At 44.4% G+C, this 23,290-nt stretch overlaps 1 protein-coding gene across 1 annotated transcript; it reads left to right on the top strand.

Annotated features, from left to right (window-relative positions):
- The first annotated feature begins 257 nt into the window (after positions 1-257).
- LOC147109659 (EEF1A lysine methyltransferase 3-like) lies at positions 258-12,494 on the top strand. Its single transcript, XM_086002342.1, has 3 exons — positions 258-389; positions 9,362-9,473; positions 12,094-12,494. The coding sequence occupies exons 1-3, from the start codon at positions 258-260 to the stop codon at positions 12,492-12,494; spliced, it is 645 nt and encodes a 214-aa protein (XP_085858468.1).
- The last annotated feature ends 10,796 nt before the right edge of the window (positions 12,495-23,290 follow it).

Genomic DNA, 23,290 nt, shown 5'->3' with positions numbered 1-23,290 from the left:
TTTAACAGTTGTATCCATTTTATAGTAAAAGGAGATCTCTTGTGCTTTGCTGTGGGTCTTCCTGTGATAGTCTGAGATTTAAAACACAATTAAATGTCGCGCTGCCTTTCTACATTACAGGTTTCTTTAAAGTCTTTCTTTAATCCGAGATAAAATCTTGGAGTGGACACGTGCGGCTGAAACTGACAGAAATACACATCCGGGACCGGAAGAGATCTTCTTGGAGATCGAAGAGAGTCCGTTTGAAATCAGAGAGAATGAGCAGCACCGAGGACGAGAATCTCCCCAAGGGGTTGGAGGAGAAGGAGTATGAGTTTAGTGGACACCCTTTAAAGATCACGATGTTTAAAGGAGCTTTCTTAGGCGTTTCTGCTTTTGTCTGGGGACCTGTAAGTCAGGTGGTCTTTTACAAATGTATTGTTCGGGGTTAAAAGTAAACTCCCGACTTATTTATCGTTGCAGTTTTAGCTACACTCGCATGGATTGGAAGCGGGTGTAGGTAGGTGCACATCTCCAGAGTCAGCTCCCGGTCTGATTCCGAGACAGAATGGTACCAGCCCCTCAATGGAGAGTGATGTCCCAACTCTTGGCTTGGCAACATTGATCTCCTGGGCGCTGTGTAGTAATGATTTAATCTGGGATTTCTAAACTGGCTTCCTTGCGATCTGAGTGTACACATCTTAGACCCCACAGCTTCTTGTTAGCACGTACCTTTTTACAGTAACGCTGTGCTCTAGATTTCTGATCAACACGAAGGCGGGCGTGTCCCTGTCTTTATATCAACTTTGGCGGCATAATTACTATTTACACGATTTACTTGAAAACCAAAAAAATATCTGCTCAGTGTAGGGCACACGAAACACAACAGGCACAAAACAATATCGAATGATTGTTTTTATTTATATGGCGCCTTGCAGGATCAAAGGACACCGTAATGCAACTCCAAGCGGTGAAATACTTCTGAAGCGTTGACAAGGCCTGTTTCAGAGGCCGGTGCGCTATGCTGGCGTGTCCCAGGAGCGTAGTTAGTGCGAAGCGCCCCCTGGGATCACGTGAGCAACAGGCAGCCAATCGGAGCAGGGAATGCTCCATTCATAAGCCTTGACAGATAGACCTGTCAAAACGTATAAATGCTGAGGCTATAAAACTGTACTTTACCTTCAAATAATTTTTTTTTAAATCACACTTTGTAAATAAACTATAAATGACATTAAATAACTTTTTTAAGCAAAAATTTAAATTTTTGAGAAAAATAATTTTATATAAAAACGGGGCTAAAAATAAACTTACCTTGCTTTAAAGTATTTAAAAGTAAAAAAAACTGTGGAAAAAATGTTTTAATTTTAAATAATTGACCACTTACCTTTGAAAATGAAGTCCTTATGGCTGCTTTTTACATTTCTAAAATGTACAGACTTACCCGCACGTTAAAACCTGAAAAAAAAGGAAGTTCAACGTGCAGGCGCAGACTCCCGCGCGCACGCGTTCGACCTCTGAACCCCTTGGTTCAGAGGATCGGGGGTGCCGGTTTCCCGCCCATGCATAGTGCATGCAAGATTCCGGCACTTCCATCGGGTCCACGCGTGAGTACTCCGTCCATACTCACGCGTTGGGACCCGAATTTCTGGGCCATTTGTTATGTAGGGAAACCCGGCAGGCCCCACAAACAGCAATGAGATAAAAGACCAGCTAAGTGTTCGTGATGATGGCTGAGGGATAAATGTTGGCCAGGACAACTCCTCTTCTCTTCATTGAATGGTGTCACGCAACCGTTTGCATCTGCCTGAGAGGGCGGACGTTGAACATCTCATCCGAAATCTGGTCTCTGACTCTCAGCAGCGGCCCTCGGTGCTGTATTGAAGGGTCTGGCTGAATTACGTTTTCAAGTCCTCATAAGAACATAAAAAATAGGAGCAGGAGTAGGCCATACGGCCCCTCGAGCCTGCTCTGCCAGTCAATAAGATCATGGCTGATCATCGACCTCAACTCCACTTTCCCGCCCGATCTCCATATCCCTTGATTCCCCTAGAGTCCAAAAATCTATCTATTTCAGTCTTGAATATAATCAGAGACTCAGCATTCACAGCCCTCTGAGGCAGAAAGTTCCAAAGACTCACAACCCTCTGAATGAAAACCTTCCTCCTCATCTCGGTCTTAAATGGCCTACTCCTTATCCTGAGACTATGCCCCCTAGTTCTAGACACTCCGGCCAGGGGAAACAACTCTCAGCATCTACCCTGTCAATCACCTTCAGAATCTTCTATGCTTCAATGAGATCACCTCTCGTTTTTCTAAACTCCAGAGAGTATAGACCCATTCTACACAATCTCTCATCATAGGGCAGCCCTCTCATCTCAGGAATCAATCTAGTGAACCTTTGTTGCACCGCCTCCAAGGCAAATATATCCTCCCTCAGATAAGGAGACCAAAACTGTGGACAGTACTCCAGGTGTGGTCTCACCAAGGCCTGTACAATTGCAGCAAGACTTCCTTACTCTTATACTTCAACCCCTTGCAAGAAAGGCCAACATGCCATTTGCTTTCCTTATTGCTTGCTGTACCTGCATGCTGGCTTTCTGTATTGCTCTGAACACCAACATTTGAAAATTTCTCTCCATTTAAAGAATATTCTGTTTTTCTATTCTCCCTATCAAAGTGAATAACCACACATTTCCCTACATTATACTCCATCTGCCACCTTACTGCCCACACACTTAGTCTATCTATATCCCTTTGCAGACTTTGTGTTCTCCTCACAGCTTACTGTCCCAACTAGCTTTGTATCATCAGCAAACTTGGATACATTACAATCAGCCCCTTCATCTAGGTCATTAACATAGATTGTAAACAGCTGAGGCCCCAAGATTGACCCTTGCGGCACCCCACTAGTTACTGCCTGCCAACCTGAAAAAGGTTTGTTTAATCCTACTCTCTGTTTTCTGTCTGTTAACCAATCCTCAATCCATGCTACTATATTACCCCAACCCCATGAGCCCTAATCTTGTATAATAATCTTTTATGTGGCACCTTATCGAATGCCTTTTGGAAACCAGCAAAGGATGACTACAAAAGCAATAAAGAGGGGGAAGATAGATTATGAAAGTAACCTAGCAAAAAATATAAAAACAGACAGTAAGAGCTTCTACAGGCATATAAAAAGGAAGAGATTAGCTAAAGTAACCGTTGCTCCCTCATAGGATGAGACTAGGGAATTAATAATGGGAAGCAGCAGAGACTTTGAACAAATATTTCGTATCGGTCTTCACGGTAGAATACACTAAAAGCATCCCAGTAATAATTGATTATCAAGGCGCTATAGTGAGGGAGGAACTTGAAACAATGACTATCACTAGAGAAAAAGTACTTAGCAAACTAATGGGTCTAAAGGCTAACAAGTCCCCTGGACCTGATGGCCTACATCTTAGGGTCTTGAAAGAAGTAGCTGCAGAGATAGTGGATGCGTTGGTTGTAACCTACCAAAATTCCCTAGGTTCTGGAGAGGTTCCAGCAGATTGGAAAACCGCAAATGTAATGCCCCTATTCAGGAAAGGAGGGATGCAGAAAGTAGGAACCTATAGGCCAATTTGACCAACATCTGTCATTCGGAAAATGCTGAAATCCATTATTAAGGAAGTAATAGCAGGACATTCAGAAAATCATAATACAATCAAGCAGTGTCAACATGGTTTTATGAAAGGAAAATCGTGTTTGACAAATTTACTAGAGTTCTTTGAGGATGTAATGAGCAGGGTGGATAAAGGGGAACAAGTAGATGTAGTGTATTTGGATTTCCAGAAGGCATTCGATAAGGTGCCACATAAAAGGTTACTGCACAAGATAAGAGCTCACAGGGTTGGGGTAATATATCAGCATGGATAGAGGATTGGCTAACTAACATAAAATAGAGAGTCGGCATAAATGGGTCATTTTCAGGTTGGCAAACTGTAACAAGTGGGGTGCCACATGGATCAGTGCTGGGGCCTCAACTATTTACAATATATATCAATGATTTGGATGAAGGGACCGTGTGTACTGTAGCCAAATTTGCTAATGATACAAAGATAGGTGGGAAATGAAGTTGTGAGGAGGACACAAATAGTCTGCAAAGGGACGTAGATAGGTTAAGTGAGTGGGCAAACATTTGGCAGATGGAGTATAATGTGAGAATATCCACTTTGGCAGCAAAAATAAAAAAGTAAATTATTTTTTATATAGAGAGAGACTACAAAATGCTGCAGTACAGAGGCATCAGGGGGTCCTCATACAGGAAACAGAAAAAGTTAGAAAAATCTTGCTACAACTGTACAGGGCGCTGGCAAGACCACACCTGGAGTACTGTGTGCAGTTTTGGTCTCCTTATTTAAGGAGGGATATACTTGCATTGGAGGCAGATCAGAGAAGGTTCACTAGGTTAATTCCAGAGATGAATGGCTTGTCTTATGATGAAAGGTTAAGCAGGTTGGGCCTATACTCATTGGAGTTCAGAAGAATGAGAGGTGATCTTATTGAAACATATAAGATCCTGAGGGGGCTTGATAGGGTTAAGCAGGGAGGATGTTTCCCCTCGTGGGGGAATCTAGAACTAGGGGCATAGTTTCAGGACAAGGAGTCGCCCATTTAAGACGGAGATGAGGAGGAATTTCTTCTCTCAGAGGGTCATGAATCTTTGGAATTCTCTACCCCAGAGAGCTGTGGATGTGGAGTCATTGAATATATTCATGGTGGAGATAGACATATATTTGCGCTACGGGGGAATCAAGGGTTATGGGGAGTGGGTGGGAAAGTGGCGTTGAGGCCAAGTTCAAAACTGCCATGATGTCATTGAAAGGAAGGGCAGGCTCGAGGGGCCAAATGGTCTATCCCTGCTCCTATTTCTTATGTTCTTACCAAATCCAGATATACTACATCCACTGGTTCCCTCTGATCTACCCTGCTAGGTACATCCTCAACAAACGCTAACAAATTTGTCAAATACGACTTCCCTTTTATAAAACCATGTTATGATTTTGTAAGTGCCCTGATACCACTTCCTTAACAATGGATTCCAGCACTTTCCCGATGACTGATGTCAGGCTAACTGGCCTGTAGTTTGCTGTTTTCTCTCTCCCTCCTTTCTTGAATAGAGGTTTTACTTTTGCGACCCTCCAATCCGCTGGGACCATTCTAGAATCTAGGGAATTTTGGAAACTCAAAACCAATTTATCCACTATCTCTTCAGTGACCTTGTTTAGAACCCTAGGATGTAGGCCATCAGGTCCAGGGGACTTGTGAGCTTTTAGTCCCATTAGTTTCTCTAGTACCTTTTCTCCACTTATATTAATTACGTGAAGTTCCTCACCCTCATTAGACCCTTGGTTCCCCAGCATTTTTGGTATGCTTTTTGTGTCTTCTGCTCTGAAGACATACAAAATATTTGTTTAATGTTTCTGCCGTTTCATTATTCCCCATAATAATTTATTTCCCAACCTTGGTCACCTAGCAACCACATCTCTGTATTGGATCAAACCTATGTATCTCTATTTGTGCCATTATTTCATCTATCTTGTTATGAATGCTTCACGCATTCAGATAAAGAGCCTTTAATTTAATTGTTTTACTATTATTCCCTGTTTTGACCTTTTTCTCTGCTGCACTGCTACCATGAAACTCTCTGTCCCTTCCTGTCACACTCTGCTTATTTTCACCTAAATCGCTGCACTGCTCTATTGCCTTGACCTTTCTCTTTCGATTTCTAAATGTTCTTTCACCTGACCCCTCCCCCCTTTTTTAGTTTAAAGCCCTATCTAGAGCCCTAGTTACATGATTCGCCAGGATACTGGTCCCAGTCTGGTTTAAGTGAAGTCCATCCCGAAGGAACAGTTCCCTCTTTCCCCAGTACTGGTGCCAGTGCCCCTTGAATTGAATCCCCTTCTTCTCACACCATGCTTTGAGCCACGCATTTAACTCTCTGATTTGTTTGACCCTATGGCTATTTGCGCGTGGCTCAGGTAGTAAGCCAGAGATTATTACCCTTGAGGTTCTGCTTATTAATTTAGACCCTAGCTCCTGAAGCTCCCTCAGCAGAACCTCATTCTCAGTTTTATCTATGTCGTTGGCTCCTATATGGACCACGAGAACTGGATCCTCACCTCCCACTCCAAGTTCTTCTCCAGCCATGAGGAGAAACATAGAAACATAGAAGATAGGAGCAGGAGTTGGCCATTCGGCCCCTTGAGCCTGCTCTGCCATTCAATGAGAGCATGGCTGATCATCCAAACTCAGTACCCTGTCCCTGCCTTCTCCCCATATCCCTTGATCCCTTTAGCCTGAAGAAATATATCTAACTCCTTCTTGAATATATTTAATGAATTGGCCTCTACTGCCTTCTGTGGTAGAGAATTCCACAGGTTCACCACTCTCTGGGTGAAGAAATTCCTCCTCATCTCTGTCCTAAATGGCTTACCCCTTATCTTTAGACTGTGACCCCTGGTTCTGAACTCCCCCGCCATCGGGAACATCCTTCCTGCATCTAGTCTGTTTCGTCCTGTTAGAATTTTATAAGTTTCAATGAGATCCCCTCTCATTCTTCTAAATTCCAGGAGAACTCCTTTGGGACTCTCTTTCGCAGCTGCAGAGAATAATATCTATCCCTCTGACTATACTGTCCCCTAATACTAACACATTCCTTCCTTCTCCCCCTACTTGGAAGACCCCCTGTATCATGGTGCCTGGGTAGTTTGCCCATCCTCCATGCAGTCTTGTTCCTCATCCATACAGGTAGCAAGTACCTCGTACCTGTTGGACCAGATCCAGGGCTGAGGCTCTGCCATCATTACATATCTGAGAACACATACCTTTCTGATTCACGGTCACACCCGCCTGTTCCTGAATACTGATGAACTCTAAAGTGCTACTTGTCCTATAGGGTGTGACTGCCCCCCGGAACAAAGTGTCCAGGTAACTCTCCCCCTCCCTGATGCATCGCAATATCTGCAGCTCGTACTCCAGCTCAACAATTGTGAGCCGAAGTTCCTCGAGTTGCAGACTCTTACTGCAGGTGTGGCTGCTCAGGATCATAATGCTCTCCACAAACTCCCAGATGCTGCAGTTATGACACACCACGTGCCCTGCCATCTCTAACCTTGTTTTATTTATTAATTAATTAGTTAAAGCTTTTATTCAACCGATATTTTAGTTTCATTGTTTGATTATTTTACCTAGTTTAAGTTATTAATTTCATAAGTACTAGCAAGTTACAAATTTTCAGCTCTTAATTTAACCCCCTTCCCTAAATTAGAGAGCAAATAAAGCTGTAATACTCACCAACCAATCACCTACCAGCTCTCCTGTGAAGTCACTCTGAGTTTTTTGTTGTTTTTGAATCAGAGCCTCACCGCTGCCGCTGCTTTAATTCAGGTCCGCTCTCGGGCCGCTCTTTATCCTCTCGTCACTGCCGCTACTTTAATTCAGGTCTGCTCTTGGGCTGCTCTTTGTCCTCTCTCCACTGCCGCTGCTTTAATTCAGGTCCACTCTTGGGCTGCTCTTTATCCTCTCTCCACTGCCGCTGCTTTAATTCAGGTCCGCTCTCGGGCCGCTCTTTATCCTCTCACCGCTGCCGCTGCTTTAATTCAGCTCCACTCTCGGGCCGCTCTTCATCCTCTCACCACTGCCGCTGCTTTAATTCAGGTCCGCTCTCGGGCTGCTCTTTATCCTCTCACCGCTGCCACTGCTTTAATTCAGCTCCACTCTCGGGCCGCTCTTCATCCTCTCACCGCTGCCGCTGCTTTAATTCAGGTCCGTTCTTGGGCTGCTCTTCATCCTCTCACCGCTGCTGCTGCTTTAATTCAGGTCCGCTCTCGGGCCGCTCTTTATCCTCTCACCGCTGCTGCTGCTTTAATTAAGGTCCGCTCTCGGCTGCTCTTCATCCTCTCACCACTGCCGCTGCTTTAATTCAGGTCCGCTCTCGGGCCGCTCTTTATCCTCTCACCGCTGCTGCTGCTTTAATTAAGGTCCGCTCTCGGCTGCTCTTCATCCTCTCACCACTGCCGCTGCTTTAATTCAGGTCCACTCTCAGGTCACTCTTTATCCTCACTCCGCTGACCCAGCTTTAATTCAAGTCCGCTCTCGGCTGCTCTTTATCCTCACTCTGCTGCCCCTGCTTTAATTCAGGTCCGCTCTCGGCCGCTCTTTATCCTCACTCCGCTGCCCCTGCTTTAATTCAGGTCCGCTCTCGGGCCGCTCTTCATCCTCTCACCACTGCCGCTGCTTTAATTCAGGTCCGCTCTCGGGCCGCTCTTCATCCTCTCACCACTGCCACTGCTTTAATTCAGGTCCGCTCTCGGGCCGCTCTTTATCCTCTCTCCGCTGCCGCTGCTTTAATTCAGGCCCACTCTCAGGTCACTCTTTATCCTCACTCCGCTGACCCTGCTTTAATTCAGGTCCGCTCTCGGCCGCTCTTTATCCTCACTCCGCTGCCCCTGTTTTAATTCAGGTTCGCTCTCGGCCACTCTTTATCCTCACTCCGCTGACCCTGCTTTAATTCAGGTCTGCTCTCGGCCGCTCTTTATCCTCACTCCGCTGACCCTGCTTTAATTCAGGTCCGCTCTCGGCCGCTCTTTCTCCGCTCACTGCTGCCACTGCTTAGTGGCACTTCCAGTGGGAAATTAACCAGAATCCTTCTGACTCACTGACCAGAGGGTTTTACCTTGGTGGCCAAGGCTGCCAGCAAATAAGCCACTTTTGCCACCGAGTATATAAAGCCAGTTAAAGGGACAGCCCGCAAGGACCACTTTCCTTCAGTAGAAAGTAACCTTTTGATGTTGAATGATACAAATAGCCCAAAATGCTGTCGACCAGTGATGTCTTTCATTCCATTAGATCACGTCAGGTGAACTGTGTGCCGTTGATGGCAGTGTCCTGCTTCTACTGTTCTTTCGCTGCACATTCAGAGTCTACTTCCATCGCCTCAGACCGGCAATACAGGATAACTGCAGTCTAACTCTTTATCTGGAAATTCTAATTGCTCTTTCCTCGGATACCCACACTGCTCTCACAGTGAACACAGCTGTGAAAGATGGATATATTATTTGTAAATACCTTAGGGGACGAGTGGCGATAGTCGGATTGGATCACTTTGCTTTCCATTATATATCTCTCCTTTCCTTGATTCTGCGTAGATCCACTCCCCACTAAACCCGAGAGGTTGGGAAGAGGACCTACTTGCAGGACTCTGTCAACGTTGCTCCGACCTTCCAACACGAATGTGCGTGATTGGCCTTTGAACAATTTCCACAGCAATCATCCTTCCCTCCCTCTTCCAACATTGTCCTCGTGCTTTGTGTACCTTGTAAATAATTATCTTTATATGAGTGTGTTTTTTCAGGGTCTTGCCCTTTGTCAGTACTTTCACGATGAGAAGATTAATTTTTCTGGGAAGAAGGTGCTTGAACTGGGATCTGGCACCGGGATTGTGGGCATATTAGCGGTGCTGCTGGGTAAGTTAATTCTGCAGTCACTATTCAGAGTATTTATCCCTCTACTTACTAATTAAAGCGCATATCCCTATAGTTATATTTCATGACCTTACTACAATAGTTAATGCTCACAATACCTACCCACTTATTTACTATTCGTAGTGCTTAACATTCCACATATTGTTCATGGAGCTTACCCCTCGAGTTACTGTATTAATGTATAGGTACAATTATAGAGCTGATCAAAATACTTACTATTATTCGTGCATATCGCTATAGTTAGCTTTCATAGTGGTTACTCCTACAGTAATTATTTGTAGTGAATTGCGCTATAACAACTATTCACAGTTGTTACTCCTATCATTATTATTCGTCTTTTTGTCCTCTCTAATTATTTTGTGAGGTGCATACTTCCCCTTCAAGATGTTTACCCATAGAGTGACAATTAGGAATATCGGTAGATGATTAGGTCAGTTAGCCCTGGGGTCTGTTCCTCCATTCCATTAGATCACAGCGGATCTATATTTCAACACCAATAATCAACATTGGTTACATAGCCCTTAATATCCTTGCCTCAGCAAAATCTATCAATCTCAGTTTTGAAATTTTCAATTGACCCCTGGCCTCAACTGTCTATTGGGGGAGCGAATTTTAGATTTCCACTAACATCCTTGTGAAGAATTGCTTTCTGACATCATCCCTGAATGCCCTAGCTCTCAGTCTAAGGTTATGCTCCTTGGTCTGGACTCCTCCACCAGAAGAAATAAATGACCTCTATCTACCCTATCCAATTCTTTAATGCTAACACCTCAATTAGCTCACCCCTTAATCTTCATACTCAGGGGAATACAAGACTCGCCTATGTACCCTGTCATCATAATGTAACACTGGCATTATCCTGGTGAATCTGTGCTGTACCCTCTCCAAGGCCAATATAGCCTTCCTGAGGTGTGGTTCCCAGAATGGAATGCAGTGCTCCAGGAGCTGTCTAACCAGAGCTTTATACAACTCCAGCATAACTTCTATCCCTTCGTGTTTCAATCCTCTTAAGATACAGGATAACATTCCACTCGCCAGTTAAATAATTTTTTGTACCTGTCCACCACTTTTTAGTGATTTCTGTGTATGGACCCCTGAATCTCTCTGCTCTTCCACAGTTGCCAGCTTCTTATCATTTATAAAATACTCTGATCTCTCTTTCATAGGTCCAAAGTGGCCTCAGATTTCCCCACGTTCAATTCCATTTGTTACAATTCTGCACTCATTAAATCTATCAATGCCCCTTTGCTACTTTCTCCTCCCTTTATACTATTTGTTTTCAGGAAAGGTGGGAAAGATTTTTAAACTCTTGTCTTGTTGCACCTTTGTGCAACTCGGTGGATCTCCACACTCAGCAGTACCACCATAGGATTCAAGCTGATCAGCATAGGCATTGCTGGGATTCAAGAAATCCGGCACTCGTGTTGCCACAGTAACAAGAGAAACGATGCAAAAACATTATTGTACAATGACCCGGGAAGCATTCACGGGACGATTGTTGAGGTTTAATGATTAAATCTACGTGAATATTAGACCCAGACGCCAGAGAAAGGATCCAATCCGGGAATCTGCCAATCGGGTGGTATTTGAAGTTGCTGTTAGATTGATGCTCCGCCACTGGATGTCACTAGCAGCTTCACTCATTGCTCCACTGAACCCTAATCCATGGGACGTCATCTGAGTTAAATATTGTTGCGCCAAATCTATCTAACCGGCTGGTCTCAGATTCCGAATATATTGATCGGTTGTTTCAATTATGTTAAGTATTTTCCACGCAGCACTCAATAGTACTCAATATATGCTTGTTTAAAAGTTACATTCATGAAAAAGTACTTACAGGAACGCGGGTGCAGGTTCTGAATATGTTCCTGTCCATTTTATTGTATTTGCTTGATAAAATCTTTGGATTAGCCAAGACTAAGGCATTACGCGTGTTTAAAAGCTGGGCATCTGTTTTTTTTTGTTCCGAACAAGAATTCTCTATAAATGCCAATGGTGTTTGTGGAGTTAAGTTACATACCGCAGTAGTCACTTTCTGTCTTCAAAGGACACACTTAGGCTCAATCGGCTTGAGCCGGCCTGCAATGGCAGACTGATGAACTCTAATATTATAGCACTCTCTGTAAAGTGCCCACAGACCTGATTATTTCCACATGATCAGGCCCTGGAGAAAATTCTTGCTAAAATAACGCGACGGTTGCTTGCCCAACAGACTAACAGCGGCATTAAAAGGAAACCGACAGGCGCGATTAGAGAAGGATTGCTGCTCCTTGTCATATTTTTAAATGGAATATGATTTTTTAAAGGTCTGATTTCACTTGATCTTCTTGTGAAACCTGCATTGCAGCCAACGCTTTAGAGCAGGCGCGCGTTGGGTGATCTCAATTTCCCGAATCCGGTTCAGGACATGTGCTCCGAACTCGATGAGAGAACTCCGAACTCTGACTGGCTCAAGGGCATTCGCACCGAATTGCCCAGATAGCTTCCTTTTCTTTACAGAATTCGACTTTTCTTTCTCTTCCCGTGACCAGAATGCATGTTGCAACTCCTGCTGCCGGGAAACCATAGGATAATTATGTTATTATTTTATTCTTTTTGCCAGGTGGAGATGTCACCATGACGGACAGACCGGACAATTTGAAGCAAATAGAATACAACGTCTCAGGTAACATTCCAGTCAGCTCCAGACCCGGTTCAAAAGTCTGTGCCCTTACTTGGGGTCACGATCAGAGAAACTTTCCAGCCGACTTTGATTTCATCCTGGGGTCGGGCATTGTCTATAGCCCATCGCAATTTCCAAGCCTTTTACAGACGGTGCTGCATCTCTGTAACGATAACACCACAATTTACCTGTCTTCTAATGTGAAGTACAGAGAGGGGGCCGCTAAATTCCACAATGAGTTGGTGCCCGAGCAGTTTAACAGCCAGCTCATTCATACAAGCGGCAATAACTGTATTTACAACGTGACCAAAAAGTCCCAGGCGACGAGCAATAGTTCCTGATGCAGAGACGGAGTGACAACTGTCTATTTTTCACTTTACATCGTCGTGGGATCTCGCCAGGTTTACCAAACGTTTTCAAAAGTCAGTTTGAATAAAAATCTCAAGTTTTACCCTCTTGTCTCCTCCTTTTCCAAGATCCTTCCCTGGCTCACCCAAACATTGGTGATTTATACTGACAGATTACATTAACATATGCGCTTGCCCTTAGAGCAGGTCAAGAATTAATGGTTCATCCAGCGGTTATATACGCGAAAGCCCATCAAGGAGATACTTTGAGACGTTACTTTCCCGGCCACCCAGAAACTCACATATTCACCCCATGGACAGGCACAGAGTTTAAATGTTAACGTTATTGAGTCACACTAACAATATAAGATCTCAGGGTAGAAGTTATTCGGTTCGCTATCAGTGATGAACGTGTGTCTGTCTCTTATTTACAATGGGCTTAACTCTTTAAAATAAATGGGCTAAACCCCTCGTTAAATAGCGCACAACGGAATTTCATACGGGCAGCAATTTATTTGTTATCAATAGTGTCAAGGGCATTTTAACCCTCCAATATTTATTCAATTCTGGACATTCACTGAAAAAATAAGTTTCAAACTGCTTCAGTTTCGATTATTTCAATTTTGTTCTCTCTGTGGATGTTTCCAACAGTCATCGCCCCTGATCTCCAATGGCTCCGCCCAGCTCCTTCGTCTCTGGCCTTAAATGCAGCTCCTGTCTGGTGTATTATTCATATGTCTATAATGTTAATTACTTTGTACCACAAGCAATAAAAAGGTAATAAAGCTTGAACTTGTTCCAGTACTTGAATGGAACTGGTAGTGCAGAATAAATAATCACTGCTGTGCTTTTGTTTTTCCAAAACAATGTGGCTTCAGAAAGAACTACTGTGTAGCAAAACATGAATAATAATAAATTAAGTTTTTCAGCTTACAGCCAGATATCACAAAAGGTGGATCATTTTTTGCATGCCCTTACAACAACAACAACAAACTGCATTTATACAGCGCCTTTAATATAGTAAAACGTCCCAAGGTGCTTCACAGGAGTATTATGAAACAAAGTTTGACACCGAGTCACATATGCAGATATTAGGGGAGGTAAGGGTTAACGAGGTAGGTGTTAAGGTGCGTCTTCAAGGAGAAAAGAGAGGTGGAGAGGCGAAGAGGTTCAGGGAGGAAATTCCAGAGCTTCGGGCCTTGGCAGCTGAAGGTACAGCCACCAAAGGCGGAACAATTAAAATCAGGGATGCTGGAAAGGCCAGAATTGGAAGAGTGCCGATATTTGCAAGTGTTGTAATAGGACTGCAGGAGGTTGTCGAGATAGGGAGGGGTAAGACCATGGAGGTATTTGAAAACAAGGAGGAGAATTTAAAATTGAAGTATTTGCTTAACCAGGAACTAATGTAGATCAGGAAGCACAGGAGTGATGGGTGAACAGGCTCCTTATTACTGAGCCGACTGTAAAGAATATCAGGATCTCAAGTATATTCTTATTTCAGATATGAACTTAAATATCACCATGCTCATGAGTGGGCAAGCTGGTGGCAGATGAAGTTCAATGTGGTGTAAGAAATAGTGATTCTATAGAATCATAAGAAATAGGCTTCTCTAGTTAAGGGAATTTCTTCAGCAGTCTGCCTGAGCTGACACAGAACAATGTTAATCATGTTATGTAAGTGTTTTCACAAGGGCTCGTTATGAGGCCAAGGACATAATATGTAGGCATGACTGGGCTTGATAAGAGGTTGTGGAAGGAGCCTCATGATCCATGTATCTAAAACAAACTGTCTGGGAGAAGGTAACAAGATGTCCATACAAGAGATAAGTGAAGGAATGATCTCATGAGACTGGAGCCTAGGTTACAAGGGGATCTGGCTTGGGTATCTATTCCCTGTAACTGACCAATGGAATAGGTAAATGTAATTAAATTAATGATTGACGTGAGGTATCCCCCGGCCCCTAAAATAAGGTGTATAAACGGGCAGTCAAGAAGGGGATGAAAAGGGCAGACGGAGGAGAGCTCCCCAAGGTGGATCCATGCTAGCTTCGGCTTAACACCTCAGCCAGCTTGAGAGATGATGGAAGATGAAGAGATCATTACCGGAGGCTGCAAAGATCAAGTCGTCCTGCCTCATCCATCCATCCGTCCGATCTGGGACGGTAAACTGTTCTCACCTGTTACACATTGTATGTCTAATGTGTCTATCTTGATTTCATGTTGTATTTGAACTGTTGCTCCTCAATAAACCACTTGTGATTCCTCAACACTTTTGGGTAATCTGTGACCCTTGATCAAATCTTACAGTGGGGACATGTGAGCTCATCCAGTTTGTAACAAAGAAAGATACATCAGATCATTTTTTAAATGGTGAGAAGTTAGGAGATGTGGCGGAGCAGAGAGATTTAGGGTTCCTGTACAGAAACTGCTTAAAACTAGTGGACAGGTGCAAAAAAGTAATTTAAAAGCCTAATGGAATGTTGGTCTTCATCTCAACAGGTCAGGAATACTAAGTGGTGGAAGCTATTCTATAGTTGTATAAAGCTGTGGTTAGACCACATCTGGAACAATTGGGCATAACCTTAACATTAGATCTATGCTGCTGATGATTGATGTCTGGAAGCATTTCGTTCACACAAATGCTAGTGGGAGTCTGGCACTCTCTTCTTCAAAAAGCTGTCAAGGCTAGGCCAATTGAAAATGTCAAAACTGAGTTTGATATATTCTTGTTAGGCAAGTCTAATAAGGGATATGGAATGAAGGCGTGTAAATGGACTTGAGAGACAGATCAGCTATAATCCAACAGAATGGTGGAACAGACACAAGGGGCTGAACGGCTTACTCCTGTTCCTAAATTCCGATTACACAACTGTATACTTCCCTCCAGTGTTAAAAGCAACCGTTTACCGCTGTTCTCTGCTTTATGTCTCTTTTAGCATTCCGTTAGCCATTAAAATAATTTTTTGTACCTGTCCACTAGTTTAAAGTGGGGCACGGTAACAGTGGTTATAGTACTGGAATAGTAATACAGAGGCCTGGACTATTAATCCCGAAACGCGAGTTTAAGTCCTACCATGGCAGCTGGGGAATTTAAATTCAGATAATTAAATAAAGCTGGAATAAAATGCTACTGTCAGTAATGGTAATGATGATCCTATCAGACTTTCATAAAAACCCATCTAGTTCATTAATGTCCTTTAGGGAAGCAAACTTGCTGTCCCTACCAGGTCTGACCTATATGTGACTCCATACCCACAGCAATGTGGTTGACTCTTAACTGCTCTTTGAAATTGTTGTATCCATGTGTTAATGGAGACACGGAATGCAGGAGTTGGTTTCACAGGTGTTTACTGAACAAAGTCTGGAGGTGAACTAACAGATACAAGACACTATACAGGCTTATATAGCCCGAGTGGCCATTACTGGCATTACAGTGTACAGGGGCTCTTACAGGCACATACACCACAATTCCTCCCCTTTTAGACAACCAGTACATAACATTTTAAGTAATAATTAATGAACATGTTACAAGAACAATAATCTACATATTTGCTGCAGTTAATCAATTATAAGTCAGTCTCTCTGGAGGCTTCCTGACACGGTCCGGATAACGCCTCGGTGGTGTAGTAGTTTTTGGTGGTGTACTAGGTTCTTTTGGCAAGCTCGATTCGGCTTGAATGCCAGTGTCAGGTTCACCTGGTTCCAGTATCACCGGATCGGAGGTAGATACTATGGGTATCTCTGCTTCATCATTAGGCATATAGAGTTGTGGTGTAGGTTGTCCCTTTTCGGATGACTCTATGATCTGGTCAGCATGGCACCTTATTATGCTTTCTCCAATGTCCACGGTATACATCAGCGGTCCTAGTCATGTGCAAATAGTTCCAGGCTGCCATTTCTCGGTACGGTAGTTCCGGGCCAAACCTTGTTGACCTATCTGGAAGGTTCTAGTTGGCCTTTCATTCATGCCTTGAAATTGCGGGTTCTCCACGTCCCTTCTGATGTTTGGCTTGATCAAATCCAGCCAGCATCTTAGGTTTCTATTGAAGAACATCATGGCGGGAGTTTGGTTTGTAACCACATGTGTTGCATTCCTGTATGCAAATAAGAAGTTATCTACCTTATGCTGTAGATTTATGTCTTCATTACCCATGGCCTTCATGGCTTTCTTGAAGGTCTGGACAAACTTTCAGCCAATCCATTGGTGGTGGGATGGTATGGGGCGGACGTGTAGTGCTTAACCCCATTGTTTTTAAGAACATCCTGAATTCTTCGGCCACAAATTGCGGTCCATTATCAGAACAGATCTGTTCAGGCAGCCCATTCCTGGCAAATATGGTGCTTAGTACTGTGATGGTTTTTTCGTGGTGGTGGAGGACATCTTTATTACCTTCGGCCACTTGGAGTGTGCATCAACCGCGATTAAGAACATTGAGTCCATAAATGGACCAGCAAAGTCGATGTGTACCCTTTGCCATGGAGATGAGGGCCACTCCCATGGATGTAGAGGGGCTTGTGGTGGGGCGTTTTGGACCTTCTGGCATCCTAGGCAGCTCTTGGTCATTTCTTCGATGTCTCCAACGATACCTGGCCACCACACAAATGCTCTGGCTAGGTTCTTCATTTTCACTCCACCCAGACGCCCCTCGAGAAGCTCCTTTAGCACTTTATCCTGGAGTTTGGGTGGAATCACCAATCTGGATCCAAACATCAAGGTTCCTCAGCACACTGACAGCTGTTCTCTTCTTTGCGAGAATGCTGGCAACAGTTGTTCACCATGCACTGGCCATCCCTTCACCGTTAAATCGTAGACTCGTGAGGGAATCGGGTCATTTCTCGTTTCCTTTTCAATGGCAGAATTTGTTACTGGTAGACATTCCACTGTGGTTGAGTGGAACATCTCCACTGGGTCCACTGTAGGTGCCTCTTCTACCGTTAGCAACGGTAGGCGCGATAAACCGTCAGCATTCCCATGCTGTTTTGATCCTTTGTATTCTATGTCATATTGGTGTGCCCCTAGGAAAAGGGACCACCTCTGTAGCCTTTGCGCTGTCATAATGGGAACACCCTTTTTAGGGTTGAATATGGAGACGAGGGGTTGATAGTCAGTCAACAAGGTAAATTTTTGTCCGTGTAGGTAATGGTTGAATTTCTTAACTCCCCATACCAGGCTGAGTGCTTCCCTGTCGATCTGGGCATAGTTACGCTCAGCTGAGTTCATTGAGCGTGACGCAAAAGCTATCGGCCGCTCTGAGCCATCAGGGAATCTATGTGATAATACCACTCCTACGCCATAAGGGGATGCATCGCACGCCAGTCTGATTGGCAGTGATGGGTTGCAATGAGCCAAAACTTCCTTGGACGTGATGAAGCCTTTGCATTTATGGAAGGCACATTTACAGTCTTCGCTCCATTTCCAAATTACTCCCATTTGTAGCAGTTCGTTAAGAGGGTGCAGAACAGTTGACAAGTTCGGTAAAAATTTATGATAGTAGTTTATCAATCCCAGGAATGACCTTAATTGTGAGACATTTTCAGGTGCTGGGGCTTTTATGACCGCTTCAATTTTTTCAGGTGACTTATGCAACCCTTCCTCGTTAATTATGTGGCCACAATATGATGTTTGTTTCTGGAAAAATTCGCACTTGGGGCGATTTGCTCGTAGGCCCCGTTCTCTAAGCCTAGCGAGCACCTGCTCCAAATTGGCAAGGTGCTCGTTGTCGTTTTCTCCTGTTACAAGGATGTCGTCTAGGTAGCATTTATTCCCCGGAATCCCTTGGAGGGCTTGCTCCATAGCTCTTTGCCAGATAGCTGGAGCTGATGCTACTCCGAAAACCAGTCAATTGTACTGGTACAGGCCTTTGTGTGTGTTTATCATGATATACTTTTTAGAGGCCCCTTCAACCTCCATCTGTAGATATGCCTGTGCCAAATCAATTTTGGTGAAACGTTTCCCTCCGGATAGTGAGGCAAAAATATCTTCTATCCTCGGAAGAGGATACTGTACCATGTGAAGGACCGGGATTACAGTCACCTTGAAGTCCCCACAGATGCGAATTTTTCTCTGTTCTTCAGATTTATCATTATTCAACGTTTTCTCCATGACCGGGATGATGGGTGTTGCCCACTCGCTCCAATCTATCTTGGATAATACGCCTGCCTTTTCCAAATTCTCCAGCTCTGCCTCAACTGCTGGACGAATTGCATATGGCACTGGCCTTGCCTTAAAAAACTTGGGAATTGCCGCATCTTCCACTTTTATTGAGGCGGTGACGCCTTTCAATGTTCCTAGTTCCTGTTGAAACACTTCCTTGGCATTGGCCAAGATGTCTTTTAATCATTCAGGTATGACGTCATCATCATTTTTTTTCTTACTGGTCACCGTTAGTGCCTGAATGGAGTGCCAGTCTAAATGTATCTTCCTGATCCATTCACATCCCAACAGCGGTGGACCACCATCTTGCAGAACGTATAAATACAACTTCTGTATTTCCTTGCCGTTGTATACAACAGGCACCCTTATTTTCCCTTTTGGGTATTCTTTCTGCCCCGTATATGTTTTCAAGATAATGGATGTGTCTTTCAAAGGTATATGCAGAAATAGCCGCTCGTAATCCCGTCGACTTATGACGGTCAGAGCTGATCCTGTACCTAGCTCCATTTTAACTTGGGACCCCGCTATCGTGAGGGTAACCCAAATGGTCTGGTAATCTTCTTTGGCAATTACATTATGAAATTTGAGACAGCTTAGTCTCTTGATTCCGGAGTCGCTATCGCTCTTCTGGTCTTCGGAGCTACTGTCCATCATCATTTGTACCTTTCTGTACTTTTCCTTATTGATTTTTTTCCTGTCCGTGGATTTTTTGTTTCTAGATCAGCATACACGTGCAATGTGTCCAATCTTTCCGCAGTGCCTGCATGCTTTGTCCTTGAACCAGCAGTCCCTCTGGTCATGGGTGGATCTGCTGCAGCGATAACATCGCTCGAAACCCTGTGTCATTTCATGGGTGCTGAAGTCCTGTGGCTTTTGCTGTATCTCTGCAGCTCCTCTTGCGGCTGCTTCGTATGATACAGCCACACTGAAAGCCTTGTCCAGTGTCAAATCTTTCTCAGAAAGTAGCCTTTTCTGTGTTCCTTCGCTTAGGAGACCGCAGACGAATTTGTCTCGAAGAGGATCTGCCAGTCTTGCCCCGAATTGGCAGTGCTTTGACAGCTTCCTTAATTCAGTGAGGTAATCAGCGTTACTTTCATTCTTGTGCTGATTCCTCCTGAAGAATTTGAATCGTTCCGCTATCAGCAGCGGTGTTGGGTTTAAGTGCTCCTGTAGGGTATCAACAATCTCCTTAAAATTCTTGTCCCTCTGTTTGGCAGGAGTGATTAAGTTTCATAACAGCCTGTATGTCCTTGCGCCCATTAGATTTAGAAGTACTGATGCCTTTTTATCATCCTCTATTTCATTTGCTGTGCAATATACCTCCACTCTTTCCACATATGTGGTCCAATCCTCTGTATCGCTATCGAAAGCAGTAATATTGCCAGTCTTAGGCATCCTGAAAAAAAAGGTGCCTCCCGCGCTTTCCTTTCTTCCCCGCAGAAAAAAAATGGCGCCTCCCGCGCTTTCCCGCCGCTGCCGATGCTGACAATGCTGTTCTCCGCGGTTTTTATATACACGGGTATTTTTTTTTTAATAGGTGGAGACTCGTTCCCGCCGGACTCTCTGGGACTTTTCCCTCCCTCTGCTTGATCTGAATGCCGACCTGCTTTGCAGAACCGGCCGTCTCCCGAGTGCTCCACCCTCTGTCTCTGTTTGCCTCCACCTTCACTGCTCAGCCCTGCTGCAGAGCCAGCCAATGGAGCCCCAGCCCACCACCCAGGAAGGATTATTGCAGTACATGCCACCAGCTCGGCTAGCTGGTGAAACCACAGTTTTTTTTTCTTGTTTTTCTTCGACTTTCGTCTGAGGAATCGATCTCCTTGAGGTGCTGCCGAATTGCAGGTAAGTCCGTTTCCAATTCGTCGCCACTGTTGTATCCATGTGTTAATGGAGACACGGAATGCAGGAGTTGGTTTCACAGGTGTTTACTGAACAAAGTCTGGAGGTGAACTAACAGATACAAGACACTATACAGGCTTATATAGCCCGAGTGGCCATTACCGGCATTACAGTACACAGGGGCTCTTAAAGGCACATACACCACAATTATGGCCTAGCAAGACACTCAGTTGTATCAAATTGCTACAAAAAGTTATAAGAATAAAACTGGAGCGATCACCCAGCATTGACCTAGACAAGGATTTGAACATGACAGAGGCACACCCAACCCAATCGTCCCTGCAAAGCCCTTTTCACTAATATCTGGGGACTTGTGCCAAGATTGGGAGAGCTGTCCCACAGACTAGTCAAGCAGCAACCTGGCATAGCCATACTCATAGAATCATAACTTTCAGCCAATGTCATAGAGTCCTCCATCACCATCCCATGGTATGTCCTGTCTCACCAGCAGGACTGACACAGCAGAGGTTGCGGCACTGTATTATATAGTTGGGAGGGCATAACTCCAGATCCTATGATGTCTTGTAACATCAGGTCTATGATGGGCAAGGAAACCTGCTGATACCACATATCACCCTAGCTCAGCAGATTAATCAGTACTCTTCCATGTTCATAACCTATTGGGAGAGGCATTGAGGGTAGCAAGACTGCAGAATGTATTCTGGGTGGCGGACTTCAATGTCCATCACTAAGAGTGGCTCAGTAGCATCACTACTGACCGAGCTGGCCGAGTCCTGAAGGATATAGCTGCCAGACTAGGCTTGTGGCACGTGATGTGAGAAACAAACACGAGGGAACAACCTACTTGACCTCATCCCTGCAATTCTACCTGTCGTAGAGCAGATGCATCTTTCCATGACAGTATTGGCAGGAGTGATCAATGCACAGTCCTCATGGAGACGAAGTTCCATCTTCACACTAAGATTACCCTCCATAAAGTTCTGTGGCACTACCACTATGCCGAATGAGACAAATTCAATTCTAGCAGCTCAAAACTTTTCATCCATGTGGGCCATCAACAGCAGAGCTGTATTTTACCACAATTTGCAAACTCATGGCCCGGCATACCCCCCTCTCTACAATTATCATCAAGCCAGGCGACCAACCCTGGTTTAATGAGGAGTGTAGAAGAGCATGCCAGGAGCAGCACCAGGCACACCTGAAAATGAGGTGCCAACCTGGGGAAGCTACAGTGCAGGACTACATGCATGATCAACAATAGAAGCAGCATGCTATAGATAGAGATAAGCGATCCCACAACCAATGGATCAGATCAAAGCTCTGCTGTCCTGCCACATCTAGTCATGAATGGTGGAGAAAGAGGCTCCATGGACATCCCTATCCTCAACTATGGCGGAGCCCAGCACATGGGTGTAAAAGTCAAGTCTGAAGTGTTCACAACAATCTTAGGCCAGATCCTTTCGCCCTCCTCCTGTGGTGCCCACCATCACAGATGCCAGTCTTCAGCCATTTCGATTCACTTATTGTGATATCAAAACCTGGCTGAGCGCATTGGATACAGCAAAGGGTATGGGCCCTGACAACAACCCAGCTGCCATGCTGAAGACTTGTGCTCCAGAACTAACCATGCTTCTACTTGACAAAGTGGAAATTTGCCCAGGTAACTCCTGTCCACAAAAAGCAGGACAATTCCAATTCAGCCAATTGCTGCCCCATCAGTCTACTCTGAATCATCAGCAAAGTGATGAAGGGTGTCATCAAAAGTGCTACCAAGCAGCACTTACTCACGAATAACCTGCTCACTGATGTTTAGTTTGGATTGCGCCCGGACCACTTGGCTTCAGACCTCATTATGGTCTTGGTCCAAACATGGACAATAGAGCTGAATTTCAGAGGTGAGGTGATAATGACTGCCCTTGACATCAAAGTAGCATTTGACAGATTGTGGCAGGAGCCCTAGTAAAACTGAAGTCAATGGGGATCAGGGGGAAAACTTTCCACTGGCTGGAGTCATACCGAGCACAAAAGAAGATGGTTGTGGTTATTGGCAACCAATCATCCCAGCCCCAGGACATCACTGCAGGAGTTCCTCGGGGCAGTGTCCTAGGCCCAATAATCTTCAACTGCATCATCAATGACCCTTCCTTAATCATAAGATTATAAATGGGGATGTTCGCTGATTATTGCACGGTGTTCAGTTTCATTTGCATCTCCTCAAGTAATGAAGCAGTGCGTGCCCATATGCAGCAAGGCCTAGACAACATTGCGACTTTAGCTAATAAGTGGCGAATAAGATTCATGTCACACAAGTGCCAGGCAATGACCATGTCCAACTAGAGATAGTCTAACAATCTCCCCTTGACATCAATGGCATTACTATCGTCGAATCCTCCATCATCAACGTTCTGGGGGTCACCATTGACCAGAAATTTAACTGGACCAGCCACATAAATACTGTGGTTAGAAGAGCAGTTCAATGGTTGGGTATTCTGTGGCAAGTGACTCAGTTTCTGACTCCAAAAAGCCTTTCCACCACCTACAAGGCACAAGTGTGGAGTTTGATGGAATATTCTCCACATGCCTGGATTTGTGCAGCTCCAGCAACATTCAAGAACATTTAGAACATACTTTGATTTATCTTTCTAACACTTCCCCATTTTAAGTCCGTGGGCCTCAATTTTGTTTGATAAGTATATTATGTGGCACTTTATCATATGTCTTCTTAATGTCCATGAACTCAACATCTGTAAGCAGCGAGCAGGGAGCTGAGACAGCA

The sequence above is a fragment of the Somniosus microcephalus genome, chromosome 12 (assembly GCF_052327205.1).
Source record: "Somniosus microcephalus isolate GS21.2 chromosome 12, FLI_Smic_1.0, whole genome shotgun sequence".
In the NCBI taxonomy this organism is placed as follows: domain Eukaryota; kingdom Metazoa; phylum Chordata; class Chondrichthyes; order Squaliformes; family Somniosidae; genus Somniosus; species Somniosus microcephalus.
Note: the sequence above shows the minus strand (reverse complement) of the source record. Positions and strands in the feature narration are given on the sequence as shown.

Excerpts from the sequence above, each read along its gene's own strand:
- LOC147109659 (XM_086002342.1), top strand. The coding sequence starts at position 258 with ATGAGCAGCACCGAGGACGAGAATCTCCCCAAGGGGTTGGAGGAGAAG. Across the intron at positions 390-9,361 it reads CTGCTTTTGTCTGGGGACCT|GGTCTTGCCCTTTGTCAGTA; the intron begins GTAAGTCAGGTG and ends GTGTTTTTTCAG. Across the intron at positions 9,474-12,093 it reads CATATTAGCGGTGCTGCTGG|GTGGAGATGTCACCATGACG; the intron begins GTAAGTTAATTC and ends TCTTTTTGCCAG.